Raw genomic sequence first — 21727 nt, 5'->3', positions numbered from 1 at the left:
AATTTCACTGTGCTGATTGGAGCTGCCAGTGCTGCAGGGCCCTGCTAATCTGCTTCATAGCACATGGCTCGGGATGGGGCTGAGCAGAAGCAAGAACTGATGTCAGTCCTTGCCTGAAGATCTCTGCTGTCCAACACTCACTTCCTGTTGTCTGCTGAGTGAGGTTTCACCTGTGCAAGCTCTCACAGTAAGTAGGAGATTCTGCTGGTTTCAGTCAGAGTAGAATGTGCCCTGTGAATATTTTCACCTTCCATGGAGCTCGTGGTATGACAGTGCAACCTGGCAGAGATTCAACACAGATTCTTTTTCCCGGGCTGGAGAAAAGTAACTCCACCAGTGTGAAAAGATAAAGCTTAATGAAGACTTTTTTTTCAGAATCTCTTACGATAAATGTAATATAAAACATACAGGCATTTAAAAATACATAAGGACCCTGTGTGAATGTATACACTCACATCATCAGTAATATTTGCTTGTATTTTTTAGGACAGAAATGTAATCACTCTTGTTGCTACAGTCTGTGATGTAGGCTGGAAAATCAATGTCTTTGTAAAATACTAAGGTGAAACTTCCAGAGAGCAGTTACTGTAACGACAGGTTGTTCCTTTTCCTCAGCTGAGATTGCACCTGCTTTGCTGCCAGCCTGGTCCATGGCAGCAGTGAGCACAGTGTGTGCTGCCACTGTGCTCTCTGCAGAGTGCTTGGATGGGAGGTACTGAGAGCAGGGCAACATCACTGCTGTGGACTCTCAATGATTTATGAAATGAAAAATCTCTCCTAAGTGCAAGAGGGAGTAGTTGCAGTGCTGCACTGAACTATTTGCTCTAAAATTTAGCTTAAACCTGGATAATATTTGTGATAAAATTTGTGCCCTGCACCTTTAAGAGAAACGATATGTCTCTGTGTATTTTCCTTTTCTGCTGTTGTAAGTAGACTTATGACTGGAACTTCAAAAGATTGGACACCCCAGCAGGCAACAGGAGCGCGCACAGCACATTTTCATTTTGCCATAAGCAATGCAGTTTGCAAGCCATCACCAATCACTACTGGAGGATGACGAGGTGAGTACAGTCATAAATTAAATCCGGTTATACAATAAACCTGTCCTGTTGGGATGAAAGGCTACGTACTGAAGTTTATATTTATGAAACTTCAGTAAGGTGTAACTTCCCTCACCCTGCAGCTGGGAGCTGTGGGCTGAGAGGGAGAGGCTTCAGTGCAGACCACAGCTGATCAGAAGAGAGCAACTCAACGCGTGCCTGCAGTAACTCACCCCTGTGCTCCTCAGTGCTGTCACGAGAAGGGGCTGGGTGCTGCTGAACCAATACTGTGCTAAATGCAAGCACACAGACAGAATGGGCAGGAGAAAACTCTTCACCCCGTGACTTTTAAGAGTCCAGCAAAGCCTGTCGGAAACAACAAAACAGAATAGTTGAGAGGTGACTTGACTCCAGAGAATAAATACTTACTGAGGGGAAAAAATAATGGGTACCGAAGGGCTTTTTAACTTAACTCTAGGAAGTATAATGAGAACCAGTGGATGGAATCTGGAGCCAGACAAATTCAAATTGGAAACATGACCTACATTTTTAATAGCGAATGTGATTAACCATTGGAACAAAGTACCCACAAAATAGTGAATTCGCTCCTCTTGATGGCTTCAAATCAAGACGAGATGCCTTTTTGGGAGATAAGCTTTAGTCAAAAATAGTTATGCTTTAGTCAAACACATGTTAAGGGGCTCAATATAGAGGTAATTGGGGAAATGTAATGGCCTGTGATATCCAGGAGGTCAGGCCAGATGGTATAATGATCCCTTCTGGCCTGAAACTCAGTGAATCTCGGAATGAATATAAATGCTATCATCTGGATGTGCATTTGAAATAATTGCAGGGAGAGATTAGACACGCAATTGCATATGGTTCAGAGTTGATAAACTTTCCTCCCCTCCAGAACAAAGGCCCTTATTTATATCTAATTGCACGATGCTGTTGTAATTCAGATAAATATCCACTAGGAACTCAGATGGGATGTCAGCAAATCAATTTTTACTACTGTGCATGATTGTTGTGTGGAAATCTAGTTTTTAAAGCTTATGTGCAACTCCAGACTTGCTCACTTAGGAATGTAACCAGGGTTACATTTTCTCCACCCAGAATGTCATTACATGCTTTAGCCCTGTCGACTTTGAAGTTGCTTCAGTTAAATCATGAGGATGTGGAGGCCTTGGTCTCCAAAGCAGCTGGGTGCGTGATGCTCATGACTACCCGCACACTGCTGAATTTTACGGGAAAAGTGTCGTCAAAAGAGTAATAGCGGAAAATAAGAAAGTGCTTGCTCCAAAGAGTAGCTTTGCTCATGCTGACATTATCGCAAATGGCATCTCTGCTTTGGTAATGCAAACGCACCTGCAAAATAGCCAGCTGTTGCAATGCTGCTGGAGAAAGAAGTATGAAACAGTAAGCGGTATAAGAAACCGCATTAAAACACAGATAACTTCTAATATGAATGTCATCGTATTATGTAGCTTTCAATTTTAGTGTTATCTCGCTCCAAAAACATTCAAAACAACTGCACAGGTAAGCTGTGAGGCCACACAGAGGAAATAGCTTTGTTAAAGTTCAGTGAAACGATATCACTTATGGTATGCGCGTGCTTATCTGTGCTGAGAAGAAAAATATTGAGGAGCATAAAGGGTTTCATTCATAAAGGGCCTTAACCTTTTGTACTCTCAGTCTCCTCCAGATCCAACTCTTACTGGCAGCACCAAATGTTTGCCTTCTTTGCTGGTGAGAAGAAAGTTCATCTTATCAAGTTCTGAGCCCAGTACAGAGTTCCAGACAGCACCTAAAGTGCCACCAGAGGACTTAATGTTCCCAGGTGAGGAGAGCTCTGCTTGATTTGAAGGGGACAAAAGTCCATCTCTTCAACATCCCTCACGGTTACCCAAACATTTGGGCAGTTCTGTGTCAGTCCAGTCTTACAGGTTGGCCTTCCTCAAAAGCAAATGTGAACTGACCAACCTATGCAACCTCTAGTATGAAGTCTTAAACCTGCTCCTGAATCCAAACTTTATTTATTATAACTATCTTTAATTTTTTTTATTCCTTTTTACTTTTTTTTTTTTTTTTTTTTCCCAAGCAACATCCATAGACATCATGACTAACACAAAGACTGCAGAAGTGTATGCTAATATATAAACCCTAAGATAAAATGACCTTGGATCCTCCTCTGTTGATGCTCAGAACTCTACAGTTAATTTCTCATTAGCTAATTGTAGCTGCATTTTTCAATCTCATTTCAGCTCAAAAAGGAAACGTGATAATGGTGACTCTGCAGGTACTCTGTAGTGAAACCAACATTTTAATGAATCTCAGTATTACTTTTTTACATGAATAACAAGACTGTCTGCAAATACTATTCTATACGGTTGTTCTGATTATTTTGTTATATTACACTAAAAATGAAAGTGACAAGAAATAATGAAAATTATATTTAAAGTTAGTTGTGTTTTAATGTGGCTTTTTGCCAATTAATTTTTCTACAAAACATTGCAATAGCTGGTGATTCTGAAGCTGCTTTTCCAGTACTTCTACAGCGATGGCCTTTATGATACTACTGCTGCATCAGCAAAACTACAAGGGCCTTTCTGTAACAGTTCTGCAGTAACATTAATTTCTTACAGGTCCTAAAGGTCGTTCTTATTTTCAGTCAAGTAGCAATATCTGCAGATTTTAATGATGCTTCTTCATTCTTGTTATAATATCCAGAATTGTTATAAAATTCAACAATGTATGAAAATGTCATCACTAGGGATGAATGAAGCAGCTCATCTGAAGATGAAAATCAGCTCAAATCTTCGCAGGTGTTCAAAAATCACTCAAAAAGTGTGATTTTATTTTGTCTTCCCTGCCTCCACTTCTCAGGCACTTTTACAAGTTCCAGTGCCTGAAATACCATCATAATTTATTTTTGTAGAAAAAGGAAACGCTTAGAGCTAATTATCTAAACTGAAGTACCGCAACTGGTACTGTGCCATATGGGAAATTATTAGTTAAAAAAAGAGATTTGTGCAAAAAACTTGGGAAGTGGATAACAAAGTAGTAGGAGGAGAGGATCAAGTCTGAGAGAAGGTAGTAGAGTTTCCCAAGTGTCAGTCTTGGGCCTGATATAATTTAGCATTTCTTATTAATGATGATGGCATAAAAAATAATCATGTGCTACTTGAATTTACCAGTGGCATCAGGTAAGGACCTACTGTCACTGCAAAGACTTCTCATTTGGGAAGAACTGAGTGACCACGAGAACTGGGATAATATAAATTGGATGAAATTAAGAAGGATTTGAGTGTGAGATCATTCATGCATATTTGGGTTCACTGGTAAGAACTTAAGATGGAGAAAGACACACAGCATACAAAGCAAGGTGTTTTATGTGGGGAAAGGGTTAGAAGGCAGCCAGGACAGCACATGTTACTCATTAGTGATTCACTTCACATCTGGGAAGCTACTGAAAAGATATCAGTGACCATGGGAAGGGAGAGCCTGAATTGGAGAAGAGCTTGGCAAAATGAAGGGCAAGAGAAGCACGATAAATACTGCATGGGCATGAGCTCTACAAAGAGAAAACCTCTATTTAAACCAAAAGACAACGTTGGCACAAGAGCAAATGAGTATAAATTGGTCATGAATAAATTTAGGATGGAAATTGGAAGCAGGCTTCCAAACAACAGAATTGTGATGTTCTGCAATTGCTTTCCAATGAGAACAGTGGGAACAACAACAACAAAAAAACACCACCCAAGTTACTTTTAAGACAGAGTATAATGAGTTTCTGAAAGGGATTATGTGCTGTGTTTGGCTAAGATAGCAGGGAACTAGACTTGATGACCCAAGAGGTCTCTGCAGCCCTGTCTTTCTAAGCCTCTTTTTCACGGCCAAATATTTCAGAGCGCTGTTAAGTATTTCCTTTCCTTCATGTATTTTTTAGATAAATTTTTACGGTGTGCTCTAGGGGCTGCCAGCTGGACTGGTTTAGTGAAGGACTGAATCGACTTTGTCCAGAGTATGTTGAATATCATGCAGGCTGAGCAAGAGAAGGGGACATCCAGCATCCTACAGGGGCGGGCGTGGGTGCTTAAATGGACCATCAGTGCATTGGTGCAGAACTCAGTACTTCCATTACTTCTTGAAGCTGTGTGTTCCCTTGACATTGTGCTCAAAAAGGATGTGTAGGGAAGCCCTGGCTTCAGGGTTGGGTAGCTGGATATTTGTGGGTTCCTCACCTGCAAAAGCAAAGGTGGGCATTTGCAGCTGTATTTTAAATTCTGTAATGACTTCATCAAGCTGCTGGGAGGAGGCAGATTGGACTGGAATAGAGCAGTCACTCCCTTATTGAGAGAGCTTCTTGTAATCACAAATTTTATGATTCTCTATGTCTGTTTCAGTTGAAAACCGATGAGGGGGAAACTGAGATCTGCAGCAGTGGACAACTCTGGTGGTATCTCCTTTCCAACTAATGCCAGAAATCTTTTTCTGAAATTGGCTATTAATGTCAAAGATAGGTTAGGACGTCGGAAAATGTCAGAAGTCCACAATAGTGTAAGTAGTTTGGAAAAGGAGAAAAAAAAAGGCAGTAGCTTTACAAGGGAACAGTCCTTCACTTAGTCCTTGTCACCATCCACATCAGTCACGCATGCAGCAGGCAGCAGCTCTACTTTGTTGTGCAAATACTGTAACAGCCCATTTAAAAAAATGGCCAGAATAGGCCAGTCCTTAAGTTCAGGAAATGAGGTAAAAGCCAGCACCTGCATCATCAGAAAGAAGAATCATTGAACATGACAGTAGAAGTTGTCAGACTAATTGAAGAGGAAGTTTTCCTGCCTCAGCCCCCTGGTACTGGGCAGGAAGCAGTCACCTGCCAGGACATGATGCCTTGGGGATGCTGGAGCCTGGTGCTGATGAGAGGGTGCAGTACCCTGCCACCAGCTGCACAGTGGCATGGTGCTGGAAATGCCATCCCACAGGGGAAAAGCCAGTCAGCTCTGTTCAGAGCAACACCATTACAAGCACGACCTGTACTTACCTCTGTGTTTCAGTTCATGCCCTTTCCCCCTGCTCCCAGCTATGGGAACCTGGCTGCAGCAGGGATGCTCTAGGGGATACAAAAAGCAAAGTTTCAGCCTTGAGCTTTCGAGTAGGAAGCACACTGAAGAACTGTGTGACCATGGCAGCTGGGAGAAACAGCCTTTTCTCAGAGATGTCTCTGAATTTCAGGGCATGCACATGCAGGTGAGATAGTAGTGCTTGTGGCATCAGGAAGGATGTGTGGGGGCCTCTCTGCCTGCACTGCTGCCTGCCTGCCTCCAGCAGGAACAAGTGCTAACAGTGATTAAATATCACTGAATGATGGCTATGAAAACAACCTACAGAGAGGTAAATTAGCCTGGGGCCTGGGCTGTGGGTGCTGATCTGGACACTCATGCCTGCAGCCTGAGACCAGATGCCTGGTGTGGTCACAAGCCCAAGCTTGCTGCCTTTGGTTTCTCAGTCCTCAGGATTTTGTAAAAAGAGAGGTTTAAAAACTCCATCTCTGATCAGCAGAGAGCCCTCAGGATCCCACTTGTCCCTTTTCGTCAGCGCTTCAGCTCATGCCAGGCACCACATCCTGTGAGGGCTGAGCAGGGACACCTGGGCAGGGTGGGCTGTGAGATGGCTGTGATGCTGTCACAGCCTGTGAAACAGGAAGACAAAAAGAGACAAAGGAAAAAACCCAATGCTTGAGCAAAAAGCAAAAGATGTAATGTTCGTTCCTCACTCTTCCCTCAGCGCTACTTTACCCTTTGCGGAGGCTGAGAAGTGTGAACACATCCTGTTTATCTCAGCTGCGCCACTGCCGTGCTGGGTTCAGTGGCAGTGGTGCAGGCAGAGCTGGTCTGGCCATGGAAGCGCTGCCCATCTACCACGGGGGCATCACTCGTGAGGCTGGGGAGAAGCTGCTGCTGGCGGCTGGTGCTGATGGCAGCTACCTGCTGCGGGACAGCGAGAGCATCCCGGGTGTCTACTGCCTCTGTGTACTGTGAGTACGGGCAATGGAGGGCTGGTAGGGCTGCTATGGATCCCAACTTGGGAATCTGCAGAGTGGGGGAGTCCCATGAAGTGAGGCTGAGCGGGGTCTGAGCACAGATGGGTGGGTGAGGTGCCATGAAGAATAACTGGGCAGCTCAGCTTTGTGCCCACTGATTTCTGCTCTTTCAGTGCAGCTCTCACTGGAGAGGGCAGTGAAAGCATCGGCCCTGTGTGTTTTCACATTGAGGTGCTCTTGATCAGGCTGTGCATCCTACAATCCACTGGGCTTGGATTAAAATACCCTTAAAGAACGAGGAATACTAATGGGTAGCAGACTAATTGGAAATGTTTCACTACATGAAGTGAAAGGGGAATATTCGATGGGGTGATCTGTCAGGGAGGTATTAGTAGATATTACCCTGGGAGAGTGGAAAACTATAAAGTCACAGGACCTCATTTTAATGAGGCATCTTAGTTTCTCTACTTTTGGCAGAGGCAGAGGAATGAGAAGTCCTTAGAGAGAGACTGCTGTAAACCGAGTACCAATGCACTGACAGAGCGAAGATGTGCCCATGCAGATGGCTGTGTCTCGCTTCAGTAGAAGAAAAGGAAGAGGAAACAGTGCCAGGGCCAGAAAGAATATAGCTAACAGTGAGCGAAGAAAGGGGGTAAAAAAACCCAAACAAACCAGTAGAGGAAGAATCATTAGTCAGGTTTTCCCAAAGGTCTTGAATATTTTTCCAAAAATACGCAATTAAGCTCCAAGTGAGTATTATTCTCCTGTTGCAGACCAGTAAATAGAGAAATGCAAGGAGGTAATAGGCAATCTGCAAATACACCACCTCCTAGCAGAACGTCTTCATGGCAGAAGATATATTCTTACTTCTCTTCATGAAATCAGAGGATGAACCAAGACAGGCACTTCTGCGAAGAAATACAGCCCTTAACAGCTAGCTGAAGAATGGGAAATAAGAAAATGGAATAGACATAGCAAGGGGTAAGAAGTGCTATGATTCCTGTGATGGCAACAGGCAATGAAAGCAGAATCTTTTTAAAATAACCATCAGAGAAAGTGATGTATCTCCTTAACACTCAGAAGTCAGAGCAGTTAGAACACCAAGACATTAGAGAAAGGGTCAAGCAGAACATTGTAATGCTGCATAAAGTAGGGAATCCTAAGATTAGTTCTCTATTAATGTAAATCAGGATATAAGTATATAATGTGGTCTTCTACCTGTATGCAATCAATTTGGGATTTTTTTGCCATGTTGATGACATGTCTTCAGGAAGAAATTTCACGAATCCAATATATAAAATGAAATATATAAGATGACATATATAAAATGAGACATATAAAACAAAAATAGGAAGAACAGGAAGGATTGCTAGCTATAAGGCTCTGCAGGCTCTGGGGAAAGAGCAATAAGACACACCTAAATGTATCTGGAAATTATGGGCCACTCAAATCTTCATATTATGTCACATTCAAACACATATATGCTAAGCAAAGGGGAAAAGGAAAAGAAAATTGCTGATGAATGTTATGCAGGTCCCTTGTAGATTAGAAATTGTGAACATATATATATATATATATATATATCACAGAATCACAGAATTAAAGCTTGGATCTAACACTTTCTAATATTTCAGCTCAGATAAACAACATATTGCACAATAACTTTGAGGACAGTTATCATAAAGGCGTCAGGGAGTGGCCTCATGCTGGAGATAGCAGTGACAATTTAGATAAATGTGTGCCATAAACTACAGAAGCGCTTTAACAGGGAAATTTACTAAAGCTGAGCACTTAAGAAGAGAGAAACTAGAGAAGCAGGCAGGGAAGGCATTAGAGATGTAGATATGTATTCAGCAGAGCTTGGCTTTGGAAAAATAAACCCATCAGTCCAAACCCCCTACATTCAAGTCTGAACTGCGTTCACAGAGATGGAACAGGTGACAAGGGTGTATGTGTACAAGAGCTTTGTTAAAATCCAAGGAGGAAACATGCAGCTGCTGTGCTCACAGTTTATCAAAAGGAAAACAAGACTCAGGAAGGTGGCTGCCCTTCCCACCCAGCTGCTGGTGAGTCCTGCAATTGCCTCCGCCTTTTTGTGGCTCAAGAAATGCCTCCGTTTTTGGAGAGACATTGTAAGTTTGTGATGGCACCCTGCTCTGGTCACTCCCTAAAGGCCTCAAAGTAGCTTGGCAGTCTTTGAGCACAGATAATAAAGGCAGCAGCGTTCACAGCCAGGTTCATTCACCTTTTGCTTTTTCAATTAAAAAGTGGAGCCCTGACCTTTAAAAGGGAGAAGAGTCAAAGATTCACAAATCCCTCGCGCCTGACACTGATTTTACAGGGCAAGTATAAAAGAGACAGGTGGTAGCATAAAACCTGACCTACAGAGATGGGTAGCTGTGGCAGGCATGCCCCTGTTGTCAGAGCATTTCTCTAGAAAACTCTGCTTTCTCTCTGTTTTCTCCTGCTATATTCTTTATCTCCCTGGAATGCTGCTTTCTGCCAGCCCAAGTCACAGTGCGAGCACAGCATGCCCTCCAGTCTGCAAAGAAGGAACAGATTTTGGTGTGGCTGTGGCAAAGTGCAAAGAACACACTTTCAGAAATATTTTATGACCACAGTTATACTTTGCATGGAAGGGTAGAAGGGTTTTGCTTTGGACCAGGGTCCCCTGGGGCTCCTGCAAACAAAAATGCTGCCTGCAGCCTTTATTGAGGTTTTCTGTTTCAGATGATCTTTGTGGTACCTCGTGATCTTTGTGGTATGAATGCCATTATTACATTGATAATATATACTTTAAGGCCATCCTTTGTTCCAATTTGACTGTGCCAACAGAGGAACACACTCATTTCCTGGAAATTTGTTAGGGTTGCATTGAACAGCCAGAAGATTTTTACTGCTCCTGAAAACTGGAATAGAAGAAATATATATGCTTTAAAAAAATGCACACACTTTATCTATAAATGTGTGCTATGTGCAGCACTCCGAGGTGTTGCTGTCAATGCCTGGTTGTTCCAGAGAGCTTTCTTTACTGATACGGCTTCCTCGCCGCTCGATATTCCATCTGACATTTTTAGCACTGTCAGAAATCCTCTGTGCACATTGCTCCTAATGAAGTCAATGGGGGACACAGGACTCAATAAGGGAGGCCAGCTTGGGATGCAGCCTCTTCAACAGTGCGTGAAAAATGCATGGAGTGAACTCCTGAGAGTGCCAAAAGCACTGCTTTCCTTTACAGCTACATGAGAGCACGTTCAGAAACAAGCAGCTTGTGCTTGAAATGGCACAGAGAAAGTAGTTTGTAGTTTGGGTCTTAACATTCATATACTTGGCGCGTTAGTAGCTGTTTCAGACCTTCAAATATTTCTCGGTGAATGTTCAGCTTAACATGACATACTTGTCAAATCCTATGTTCAGATCATTTGTTTGGAATCAGCCCTTTCTTGTGCTGTGTTGCATTCAATTTGCAGAGAATAATCAAAAGCCAGAACAGAATACTGCTTAGAGCTCTTGAAGCAGCAGCAATGTCAGTGAGGATAGGCTGTGGTATCTGTGCTATCAGACTTTTACATACGCTGTTTTTTCTGTCACCGTAACCGACGTTTCAGTGTGCTGAAACTTTCTGATGAAGCAGATCTACCAGGTGTGCAGTGTGAAGGTGTGATGCGGGATCATGAGTCAGCTTCAGCTCAGTGTTTCTTTTGTTTCCCATTTAATATGTTTGATAGAAGTGGCAGAATAATTGCATTCATTATAATGTTGCGCACAATAATCATCGTCCATTGGAATAAAAGCTTCTATCTGAGGGGGAGCCCCTCAACTCAAAGTTGCTGTTGTACATATCACGCTCTATTTTCAGCTCTGAAAAAGTCTTTTGCGGCACAGCAGAGCTATTTCAGCTCCCTTGCTGAATCTTTGCTGAGGAATGACTTGTCCTGTGGCCTTCAGCTATTCCAGTGCATTTTTCTGGAAAGATTTTAGAAAGCTCGGCAGCCTGAATGAGGGCTAGTCACCATCCTAGGCAGGCTGCACACAACGGAACGAGTGCACTTGGTAGATAACAGAATCTAGATCAGCTCTACTCTGATTTTTCAGACCTGAGCTTTGAAGATTTAGTTCAAGCAGTGATTTCAGCTCCAGGGATTTTATGGTCGGAACTGTGCCTTCCCGCTCAGAGAGAAATGGGAAATCTAATTACGAGCTACAACGCATCACTCCCAAGCAACCCTACAAATGTTTCAAAGATATATGAAACTGTCATGGGATTTTGCCATTGCGATATGCTGTTTTGCATCATCCTTCACGAAGCTCAGCTACTGCCCCACTGGAAAGTAAGTTCCTGCCCTTTCTTGACTCAGATTGGAATTTCTCAATTCTTATTCTATTTCCAAATGTCAGTAAATTCCCATTTGAGGCATTCCTTTTGGCTGTGCTGCCCTGTATCAGACCACCACAATCACACCTGCTCAAGAAGGCTGCATGTTGTCCCTGTAGGTGAACCAGCTCTTCTGCTGGTCATCAGCAGTGCTCAAATGGTGATGCTGACAATCCTTCACAGAAGACTGCTTGCATATAGACTCACCGACATTTCACAAGCTTTGACGTTCTTTTTTTTTCAGGCTTTTGTTCATTTCAGAAAAGAAAATTGAGATAATGCATTTGCACACAGTGTTGCACTGTTATGGTAGATCTACACATTACAGATTTGGTACATGGGTAAACACAGCAACAAGCATTGGTAGGGAATCAGTGACAGAAGTGTAAACTCAGAGGGGCATGTATGGAGTGCTACTGCGAGCTTGGTTGGGCTTTTCAGACCATGTAAACACTGATTTAAACTACTTTGTGCACTCTTGCTGACAGGGAGCTTGTATCTTGCATATCATCTCAATGCGAACGCTATTTCTTCAGCTTGGGTTAGCTGATGGGTGGTAATTGCTAAGCTGCTGTACCTTGATTACGTGCCTGAAACCTAAACAAGGCAGGAACCAGGCAAGAGGCTTGTCAGACAGAAAATATACATTTCAAGACAGAATGAGGAGATACAAACTTAAGCAGAATTTTCTCCTACATTAACTAACAAGGCTCTTTGGCCTTTCTGTGCTTAATAAACCAAGTAGCAATATAACAATTAAAAGAGGAAAAAGAAAGCAGTTCAAGAAGAAGTCTGGATTGGTTTGTCCTCTTGGCAACCACCCCTACAACAGCAGGAGGGATGAGGAGTGGGGATCCCTTATGAGCACAGGTGGGCGCACAGCCCTCAGACATGACCATGGGACAGCTCTGTCCCTCTTGGGGTTCGGAGCTCTGGCAATGGTCTCCCACAGCAGCAGCCACTACTGCCGCCATGGGTCCACTCTGGGATCACACTCTGGGCTGCTGGGAATCACCAGGCTTCTGTGGATGAGGTAGAAGAGGCTGTCACCAGACCCTCTCAGGCTCTTGCAAAGTCTGCTGTGTCCTCCAACCCCTGCTCTGAATACGAAAGTAGTGATTCCCCTGTGGACTCTCTTGTACTCATCTTCATAGTGTTGTGTGGTTTGTAAACACTACCTCAGTTTGTGAGATGGAGAGCTTACTAATTCTGTTTCACACTTGAGAAACTGTGACACAGGATGCTCAGGGCTGCAGTACCCTTCAGCTTCAGCTTTGGCTTCCCAAGGTGAGTGGGACAGGAGAGCACTTTGAGAATACTCAGCATTATCCTGTACAGCCTGCTGACTGCTTGAATTGCTGCAGGCTGTTTCTTTGTTTCTTCCACTGCTTCCAAACCACTCACTTTCTCTGGATGATTTTTCCAGCCCTCCTCACCTCCAGCTCGTTTTTCAGCCCTCAGCTGAAGCCCTCAGGCTTCATTTCCCTGCACCCCTTCCTGGTTCGGCCCAGCTCCATCCCAGCACTTTGGTTCTTACCCTGAACCAGTGCCCAGCTCACACAGCAGCCTCCCCTTGTCTCTCATTGCATTTCTTGACATTTCCCGTACCTCAAAAAAGACTGAGGCAAACACCCAAGAAACAAAAATTCAGCCTGAAGTGCTGAGATGTGGTAAAGCTACAAGAAACCAAGCATGGGCAACATGCAATGCTGCGGGCTGCCATTTGTCAGCCACACCATGGCTCATTTCTAAGCAATATCATAAAGAGAAACTCCCAAGGAAGACCAGGATGCAAGTACACCAGGTGAGAGGAGTTGATTAGTACATTACAAAGACATCCAAATAGAAGTTATGTGAAGAGGAAGAAATTGATGTCATTTGTTGCTGACACGGCTTTCCCTTGTCTCTCCATCTTTTTCCCTTTATATTTGCTCCATTTTGGACCCAGAAATGAATACAAATTAGTTTAATAAAATTTCCCAACTGAGACACAAAACATTTGAAAATGATTTTAAAATACACCATGCAGCTGAAATGTCATGGTTAATTTTAAGCTGCAGCATGCAGCTGATATCCTCTGGCTATTTCAGCAGTGCAGAAGATTGTAATTATTCACCTGTTAGAGCAAATGAAGCTTTAACAAGCCTGATCACAGTTGAAAAGGAGGAGTGGAGAGGATGGGGAGACAGATGCTGTCTCGGTATGTCATCTGTGAATGATGCCTTTGTAGCTCTTTGGGAGGTATTAGCTAGCTATAAAGAAAAAAGCTATAATACAAAATGGACCGTTCTCTGTAACAGCAACTTTTTTAGATTTCCTTTTGACAAAGTTTTCCCAGTGAAGTTATTGCAGCACAGTCGTGGTAGTACAGCTCCCAGCTGGTGTCACACATCCATTTTTATGGGGAATTAAAAAAAAGGGAAATGAGATTAAAAAAATCAGTGGTGACCAAAAAAATTACAGAAAAATGCAGGAAACTGAGCTGTCCCCTAATGGTGGCTGGGGATTTTCTCATATCTTTGTACCAATGCTCCAGGAAATGTAGTTTTCCTCTTGCTTTAGCCTGACATTTTGTAATCTGCAGTTTTAGAGGGAATGTTCTACACGACCTCAAGTTTATTTTTTGTGTTTAATTTTTAAGAGAACCAACTTGTTCCTCCTCCATCTCAGTAACCTTAGGTACTTTAAATCACAGTGACCTTTCTCACTGAGACAGTGTCCATGTAGCACTGAAAAGAGCTTGGTACATCAAAATAATGTTGTTTGCTCGCTTGTGCATGGAAGTTAGAAAGCACTTTGAAGTGGTAATGAAGTAAGTTCCTGCTACTTAACAGAAAGTTTTGATAAGATCATATTTGTTAGCAGAATACTTACCAGAAGGGCTGTAATCCATTGTTTTGTAGAAACAAAGATCCCGATGAAGAGCAGTGAAATGGCAGGACTTTGCTCTCCTTAACAAAATACATCCTCATTCTGTGGAAGGAACTGGATGGTGGGTGCTGGGTCTGGGCCATTGCCCTCCTGCTAGATGCCTTTCTTTCCTGATGTCTTCAGAGCCAAGAGCAGGTGATAACACTGTGTTTCTCAACTCAAGCACCACCAATCCCTTAATGCCTTGATGTCTCTCCTCATCTGGGAAAAATCCAGATTTGCCAGATGGATGCAGAGTTCCCACTTGTGATAGGAATGTCAGACTCTCCCCATGCTCCGTGCTGGGCTCAACACTTCCACAGTCCCAAATTCTTGTTACTTTTTCTGTGTCTCATATCTGATCTATCCTTTATATTTGCTCTAGACTTGAATGAGTTATTTTATAGCTGAAATTCTTTTTATATGAGATAGATGTCTGTAGTATACCTCATCCTGCTTTGGTCCTATCCTGCTTTGGACCTCAGCATTACTTAAGCTGACCTTTATCTATCAGTGGCTTACTAAACCCACCTAGCAGAGTGCTAAATGACATTTCAGAGCAGCATCCCAGCTGCTCAAGGACTTCGAGACATGCAATCTCTTAGGAAGAGAAAGAACTGTGTCTGGAAAAATCAGACTCTTGAGAAACTGAAGCAGCTGGAATGCTTCAGAAGAACGAAGAACAAGCACTGTTAACATGCACAGAGTATTATCAAAAGCACCGTGGGCTGTAAAATCCTGATTTCAGTAATCATATACTGGCTATGAGCACAGATACAGGGAAACCCCTTGTGATTTCCAGGGGTAAGACTAAAGTGAGCATTGCGACATACTGCGGACAATGGCACAGCCTATGGAGGTTTTAAGAAAGGACATAATGGTATGAGATGGCCTAAGGGCACAGATGGGGCTGAATTCCCTGAATGTGAACGTATATACGGTGGCTCACAGAGATGTGCTTCTAAAGAACCAGGCTTGGGTCGTGGCATCAAGCAGCAGTGGCTGCTGTTCCATGGGACAGACAGAACAGCAATGCTGCCCTTCCATGGCCTTCCCTCCTGCCACAGGCACAGCAGGCTCTGCACACCTACGGTTCCTCTGGGCCCATCTGCAAACCTGATGGCTTCAGCAGTGGAGGTTGTGTTGGGATGGCGGGGCTGTGTTCTGCTGCTGCTGTCTCGCTGTGATGCAGGGAGCTTGGTCCCCTCATCCCTGTCAGGAGGGAACAAATTTGTGTCTCTGAGAGGTGAGGAGTGGTGGGGAAAGCTCAAATATCATGACAGGGATTTTTGCCCCAACTTCAAGTGTTTGCAGTAATATGACAACTGCTAACAGCTTCCTGTGCAGGCAAATTATATTTGAGTCTGCTTTGCAGAGGTTGCTCTAATGACTTTCTAACAAGGATTCATCCAGGAGCCATGACATGGAGCGTAAGTAATTGCAATCATACGGTGTCTGTGTCATTGACGCTTTCTGCTATTTTGTAATAACTGCTATAATACTGTGTATAATTGGAAAGAAACGTAGTGTATTTTTGCTTTCTGAAGAATTGATGCTGATATAGCGAATGGCCTGTAAAATCCTGCTGGGTATTCATGTAAATCTGTGCAGTGTAATACACAGTCTTCCTATCTGACACTGCCTAAATTAATGTTGTACTTGTGGAACTGCTGTGAGTTCTCTCGGCTTCTGAGTTAGATTTTTGGGTATTTACCATGTAAATCATTCACTGCGTTGGGCTCTCATGAGAAACAGGGCAGACTCTGCACATCAGCATGCCTTGCGCTGTTAGTGGATGGCTCCTTGTTCTCAATGGACTCAAATTAGATTTAAAAAGAAGAAAGATTTCATACTCTTTCACATTCAGCGTTTGAGAATTAAGAATGTACTCACAAAGCAAGAAGTAATTTACCTGGATTTTGTGATTCTAGCTTTCTAAACAAATTGCAGTCATGTTATTTCTTCTGGGAACATCTGCATTTAAATAAATCATAAAACAGCAAGTTTACATGCCAAAAATTCACTTTCTCTTTATACTTTCTCCCCCCCCACCTCCCCAGGGAATGTATTCTTGGTGTTTGTCAGTAAAAGAAGGTCACTGAAAAACTTAACCTGGAATAACAGAATATTGTCAGACTAGATCTGAGTCAGACCAGTTCCCTCATCCAAAAAAACACAGTATGTTAAATGCTGCCTCTGGTCTGAGTCCCAGTTTTCTATCAACCTTGAATGTTTATGGGTGAATTTATTGTTAAGGAGGGGTTAGCAGATGAACTGAACTCCCCCATAAAAGAGTGAAACCTGGCAGTAGAAATGAGGAATAAATATCTGTTGGCATTTTTTCCCTCCACAGGCATCAGGGTTACGTTTATACCTACCGAGTATCCAAGACAGAATCTGGGTCCTGGAGTGCTGAGGTGCGTGCTTCTCTTTTCTGAAAACTTCAGTATCCTGTTTGGTGTTAGTATTGATTTAATGAAATGTATTCAAATTATTCATGCTTCTGCGAAGCCTGATTTTCATTGAAGGTAATCGATGTTGAGTGAACCCATCACAAAGATGTCTTGGTGCCACTTCTGACAATCTTGAACTCAAAAATTAATTCCCTGCTACATTTCAGCTGTTGCATAATGCATTAGTGCATTATTTTGCATCGTTTTCAATGGCAAAAAATATTATGTTTTTATAATTTGACAAGTGCAATCAGTATTCAGCTCCTTTCTGTCTCACATACTATTAACACTAGATATTTAAGGAAATGCTTTTCAATGTACAGTTTTTAAAACTTGGTTTCTCTTCAGAAACTTGTTACCAAGTGCATTTTCACTCAGTTGATAAGAAACTGGTAATTCGGGCATAGTGTAACACTATTTGCAGTACAGATGACAATTTAGATTGATGGAATCTAGATGATAACCTTTGTTTCTTTTACGAAGATCTTGTTCTTTGGATGTAATCTCCATATTACTTTATAATTATATTTCTGTTTGCACATTAAGCCTTATTTACAGACATTAAATAATTGCTAGACAGGCATAATTTCTTGGTTACTGTGCTAACAGAAGTGATTGCAGTTCTCTGGAAAACAGGAGTGAATCCTGGTGCTACTTGGAATCAGGTCAAGAGATAAAACGTGCACATTGCTGCAGACTAAATAATCACCTGCCTGAGCCCTGAGAGTGGTGCTGAAGAAGAACTCTTTCCTTTATTGCACAAGGAACACTCTGAGGATTTGCATTGCCTGGCAAGAGGGCCTGGGGCAGCACTGGGGCCTGAAGCAGTGCTGGAACCCCTGGGACATCTACTTGTCAGGGGAGATCTGAGTGAGGCGACAGCATCCTTTGGCCCTGATAACAGCAGCATCTGCAGTGTCCAGTGTTGAATAGGCCTCCTACTGCGCCTCCGTGGTATACATTGGATTCCAGTGCACTGACTTTTCCTGGTTGTGTTTAGGCAAACTTCATCTGTGTTTCACAGAGCAGGTGTTCTGAGGGCTCAAGATTCTCAGTAAAACCTCTGTGGAGGAAGTGCTAGTTATGACACTAACTCTTCCATTGTGCAACAGGAAACCTTAGCATAGACAGTGCTGAGACCATGCTGGACTCAACTGCTAAGAACAGGAGCCTATGTTTTGCCCTCTTTCTTGTCCCCATGGGATGTGCTTTCAAAACTGATGCTGGAGATTTCCCATCTCTGCTTTCTGCTCTGGGATATGGTGCGTGGGCAACCCCAGCTCACACCTGTCCTTCAGGAACCAGACAGGGAAATGAAAACAGTGCCAGTCAAATCCCTTCTAATGGAAGCTTCTGGCATAAAGCAGTGGAGGCAGGATTTAGCAGAGCATTTGCAAAGATGCTAGCATAAAAAGATTGAAAAAATGCTATTTTTGATAAATTAGGTAATGTCTGACTGCTTTCTTTGCACCGAAAGATAGGTGGGAATACTCAGTGAACAAATTGAAAAGCACTGAAGGCTTGGAGGAAGAATCATGGAATCACCAAGGTTGGTGAATCACCAATCTGAATCACAGAATCACCAATCTGTAGCACTGCCTGGGGTTGTTGTGGCCAGAGTGCATTTGTTCTTGTTGAACCTCATCCCATTGGCTTTAGCCCAGCTATCCATCCTGTCCAGATCCCTCTCTAAGGCCTCACTACTCCCAGGCATATTGACAGTTCAAGCCAACTGGATGTCATTTGCAAACTTACTGAGGGTGCACTCAATGCCCTCATCCAGGTCATCAGTAAAGATATTGAAAAGGACAGGCCCCAGCACCGACCCCTGGCTCATATCTTGTTGTAGGCTGGTACATGGAGGGGCTGAGGGAAGGGCTGGCTTCATCCCTACACATGGCTTCTTCTCTGAGGACAAGGGCTCAGCACCAGGGCACTGACTGCCAGGCCTTCTCTCACCTCTCACCTCTGGTTTCACAGACAGCACCCGGCGTTCACCGGCGGCTCTTCCGGAAAATGCACAACCTCATTTCAGCCTTCCAGAAACCTGACCAGGGCATTGTTACGCCTCTGAAGCATCCGGTCATCAACCGTGCAAAAGCCAAGTATTCCCCAGGTACGCCATAGGGGTGGAGATCTTGAGCGTGGAGATCTTGAACCTAAATGAGCCAAAAATGTGACTCATTGGGGACTCCAACCTGATGAGAAAATCCATTTAAAAACATGTGTTCCTGAGTAGTACATCAGAGGCAGATACTTGCCTTCCCTACTGCCATGGCTCTGGTAGGGGTGGTTCATCTGATCTGTCCTTTTTCTTGTGGTGTTCATCCTTCTGTATTTCTGCATTTATTTTTCTCTAGGTAGAAATGACGGCCGTGACTACCTGCAGCCATCATGAAGACATTTCCCAGTGGCATAACTTCAGTAGTGCTTCCAGTCCTGCTCTAGAACAGTACAAGCTATGATAGTTAGTTAGTACAACTCCGTGAGTTTTCTTGTAACATTTGCCAGAATGTGTTTCGTAGTATTTGTAGCTCCAAGTTTAGAAGATTTATGTTCCAGAATGTTTTTATTTTTTATTTTTATTTTATTTTTATTTTTTGTAAGAGATAAGACAAAAACATCAGTTACTAAATGGTGCCATATCTTTTCTTCTTTTGGCAGTCCTAAGTGCAAAACATTTTCTAATCTCAAGACTAGTCCGTCTACTTTATGTAAACTGATTTTTGACTCTTCTGTACATTCTTCTGGTAGACATTTATGGGAAAGACCCCTTTTGTAGGCTTAGGAAAATTGTTTATATCGAGTGTCCTTCAAACAGAACCACTCAGTGCTGTCTCCATGTACATTTCTAATTTGCACAAAGAATTGAAAGCTCAAGTAATGTTCCGAGTAAATGACAACAATTACCAGTGGAGAACCTCATACTTTTTATTTTTCCAATATTCTTTCTACTTGAAAAAATCCCCAAAAAAGGTAATTAAAAAAAAAATCATATTTTTACACAATATTTACTTTTTTTTTTTTTTTTTTTTTCATGTGTTTTAGTTAGTTGCTGCTGGGCTTCTGTAGGAGAGGCTTACACCTGGAGGACTTGTTGGCTTTCAGGGTTAGCACTGGTGCTTGCAGCAAGAGCAGGGTTGGTCTCTTCTCATTGGTGGCAGGTGACAGGAAGGGACCTCAAGGATCATGAAGTTCTGGGCTCCTCAGTTCAAGAAAGACAGGGATTTCTTAGGAGTCCAGCAAAGGGCCACAAAGACAATTAAGGGCCTGAAGCATCTCTTACATGATGAAAAGCTGAGAGACCTGAGGCTAGTCAGCCTGGGCAAAAGATAACTGATGGGAGACCTTATTAATGTTTATAAATATGTAAAAGGAGGTGGGAGACAATGGATGAATCCAGGCTCTTCTTGATGGTGTGTAGCAACAGGACAAGAAGTAATGACCTAGAACTTGAACATAGGAAGGAACATGCGGAAGTACTTCTTTATGGTAAGGGTGACAGAACAGAAGAACTGGTTGCCCAGAGTGGTGGTGAAATTTCTTTCTATGGAAGAGGTTGGGTTTCTTAAATGTTTAATGCTTAAATGTTTCATGCCTGTACTTCCAATTTCTTCTGCACGGCTTAGGAGTTTGGAAAATTCTGAGAAGGAATAGAGAGCTTTTCCAGAACCACCAGGCTGCAGGCTTGGGAGAGCAGGACAGATTAAATCCAACCAGAAGGGGCCAACCTGTGGACCAGGGGAATGGGGAGAGGCAGGGCTGAAGCCGCACTTGTAGCATCAGGCTACACTGGGGAGAACCATCCAACAGTGTGCTACCAAACAGGCAGACAGACTTTCTTAATCCCTTTAGTTGTCTTGTTCCAGGTTGTTGTCATCACACTGAGAAGCAAACAGTGAAGAGATAAATGGGAGGCATGGACTAGCACTCAGCAAGGTTCAGCCACTTGGAGCAGTATTTTAGTTTGGATTTGATAAGGCTGGAAATTTTATCTTTTATTTTATTTTATTCCTATAAGTGGCCGTGTGTGTATGAAAGAGAACAAGAGAAAGAGAGAGAGAGAAAATGCAGCAATAAAACATTCATCACGAAGCACAAAATGCTCCTTGTAAACCCTCAGTGGGAGTAAATACAATAAATAAACAGCTGCATGATAACAGGAAGCGGTGGAAAATGCTGTTGCAAATTTGCGACAATTGCTGTTCATTACTCAATGTCTGTCTAAATGAAGACCACATTTCATCTGTGGTGAAATGTCCTGCCTCCCCTCCCCACCCCTTTCATCATATTTTACTCTCCATGTGTGTGTTTTGCTCTGTGTCTCTCTGTTACTTATACCGAATGGTTGAAGCAATGTTCTTATCTTCAAACAGTGCTATACAGTGACAGATTCAGCATGATTTACTCTTTAATAAAATATTTAAAAGCTGGTTTTGTTCTTTAATATTGTTAGATAATTCAGCAAATGTAATCAGTACAGCTGCGCGGAGCATTACCAGCTCAAAGCACAACATTCAGCACCAGCTGATTCTGGGGCTGTGCTGATTGAACCCTTCACCCCTTGTCTGTGCCTTAAAGGTTTCCCAGGTTGCTGCATGTCTGCAGCAGATGTTCTGTGGCTGTTCCAGGCTTTCTGCTCTTGTAAACCTTCCTTTCTTGGTGCAAACAGTCCTGGTGCATAGCAGAGTGGGCTTACTGGGAGAGCAATCTCTTTCTGGAGATTCTTTTGTGGTAAGCCTCAACATTGGTGAGCATCCATCTCAACTGAAAGCCTCTGCACTGGTAAGTCTTTTCTTAGATACCCTCTGGCTATTCATTTGCTCTGTAACTACAACTATACACTTATATTATTCCAACTATGCAGTGAGTTATTGAGATAGAGGCTTGATTGTGTTATTTCTTT

At 42.9% G+C, this 21727-nt stretch overlaps 1 protein-coding gene across 4 annotated transcripts; it reads left to right on the top strand.

The window, feature by feature from the left end:
* Positions 1 to 46: 46 nt before the first annotated feature.
* Positions 47 to 21254, top strand: SH2D1A (SH2 domain containing 1A). Of its 4 annotated transcripts, XM_085546314.1 has the most exons (7): positions 47 to 187; positions 934 to 1061; positions 2736 to 2880; positions 6828 to 7077; positions 16722 to 16785; positions 18802 to 18937; positions 19182 to 21254. In XM_085546314.1, exons 2-7 carry the CDS (start codon positions 1017 to 1019, stop codon positions 19217 to 19219), a joined length of 678 nt encoding a protein of 225 aa, XP_085402440.1. In that variant the 5' UTR covers positions 47 to 187; positions 934 to 1016; the 3' UTR covers positions 19220 to 21254. The 4 variants fall into 4 exon arrangements, with proteins under 4 accessions (XP_085402440.1, XP_085402442.1, XP_085402441.1 ...); XM_085546316.1 differs by lacking the exon at positions 6828 to 7077; XM_085546315.1 differs by lacking the exons at positions 47 to 187; positions 2736 to 2880 and having other exon boundaries at positions 933 to 1061.
* The last annotated feature ends 473 nt before the right edge of the window (positions 21255 to 21727 follow it).

The sequence above is a fragment of the Coturnix japonica genome, chromosome 4, assembly GCF_054131305.1.
Source record: "Coturnix japonica strain WE chromosome 4, WE-NBRP24, whole genome shotgun sequence".
NCBI lineage: Eukaryota > Metazoa > Chordata > Aves > Galliformes > Phasianidae > Coturnix > Coturnix japonica.
Note: the sequence above shows the minus strand (reverse complement) of the source record. Positions and strands in the feature narration are given on the sequence as shown.

Excerpts from the sequence above, each read along its gene's own strand:
- SH2D1A (XM_085546314.1), top strand. The coding sequence starts at position 1,017 with ATGCAGTTTGCAAGCCATCACCAATCACTACTGGAGGATGACGAG. Across the intron at positions 2,881-6,827 it reads AGAGGACTTAATGTTCCCAG|CGCTACTTTACCCTTTGCGG; the intron begins GTGAGGAGAGCT and ends CTCTTCCCTCAG. Across the intron at positions 7,078-16,721 it reads GTCTACTGCCTCTGTGTACT|GCATCAGGGTTACGTTTATA; the intron begins GTGAGTACGGGC and ends TTCCCTCCACAG.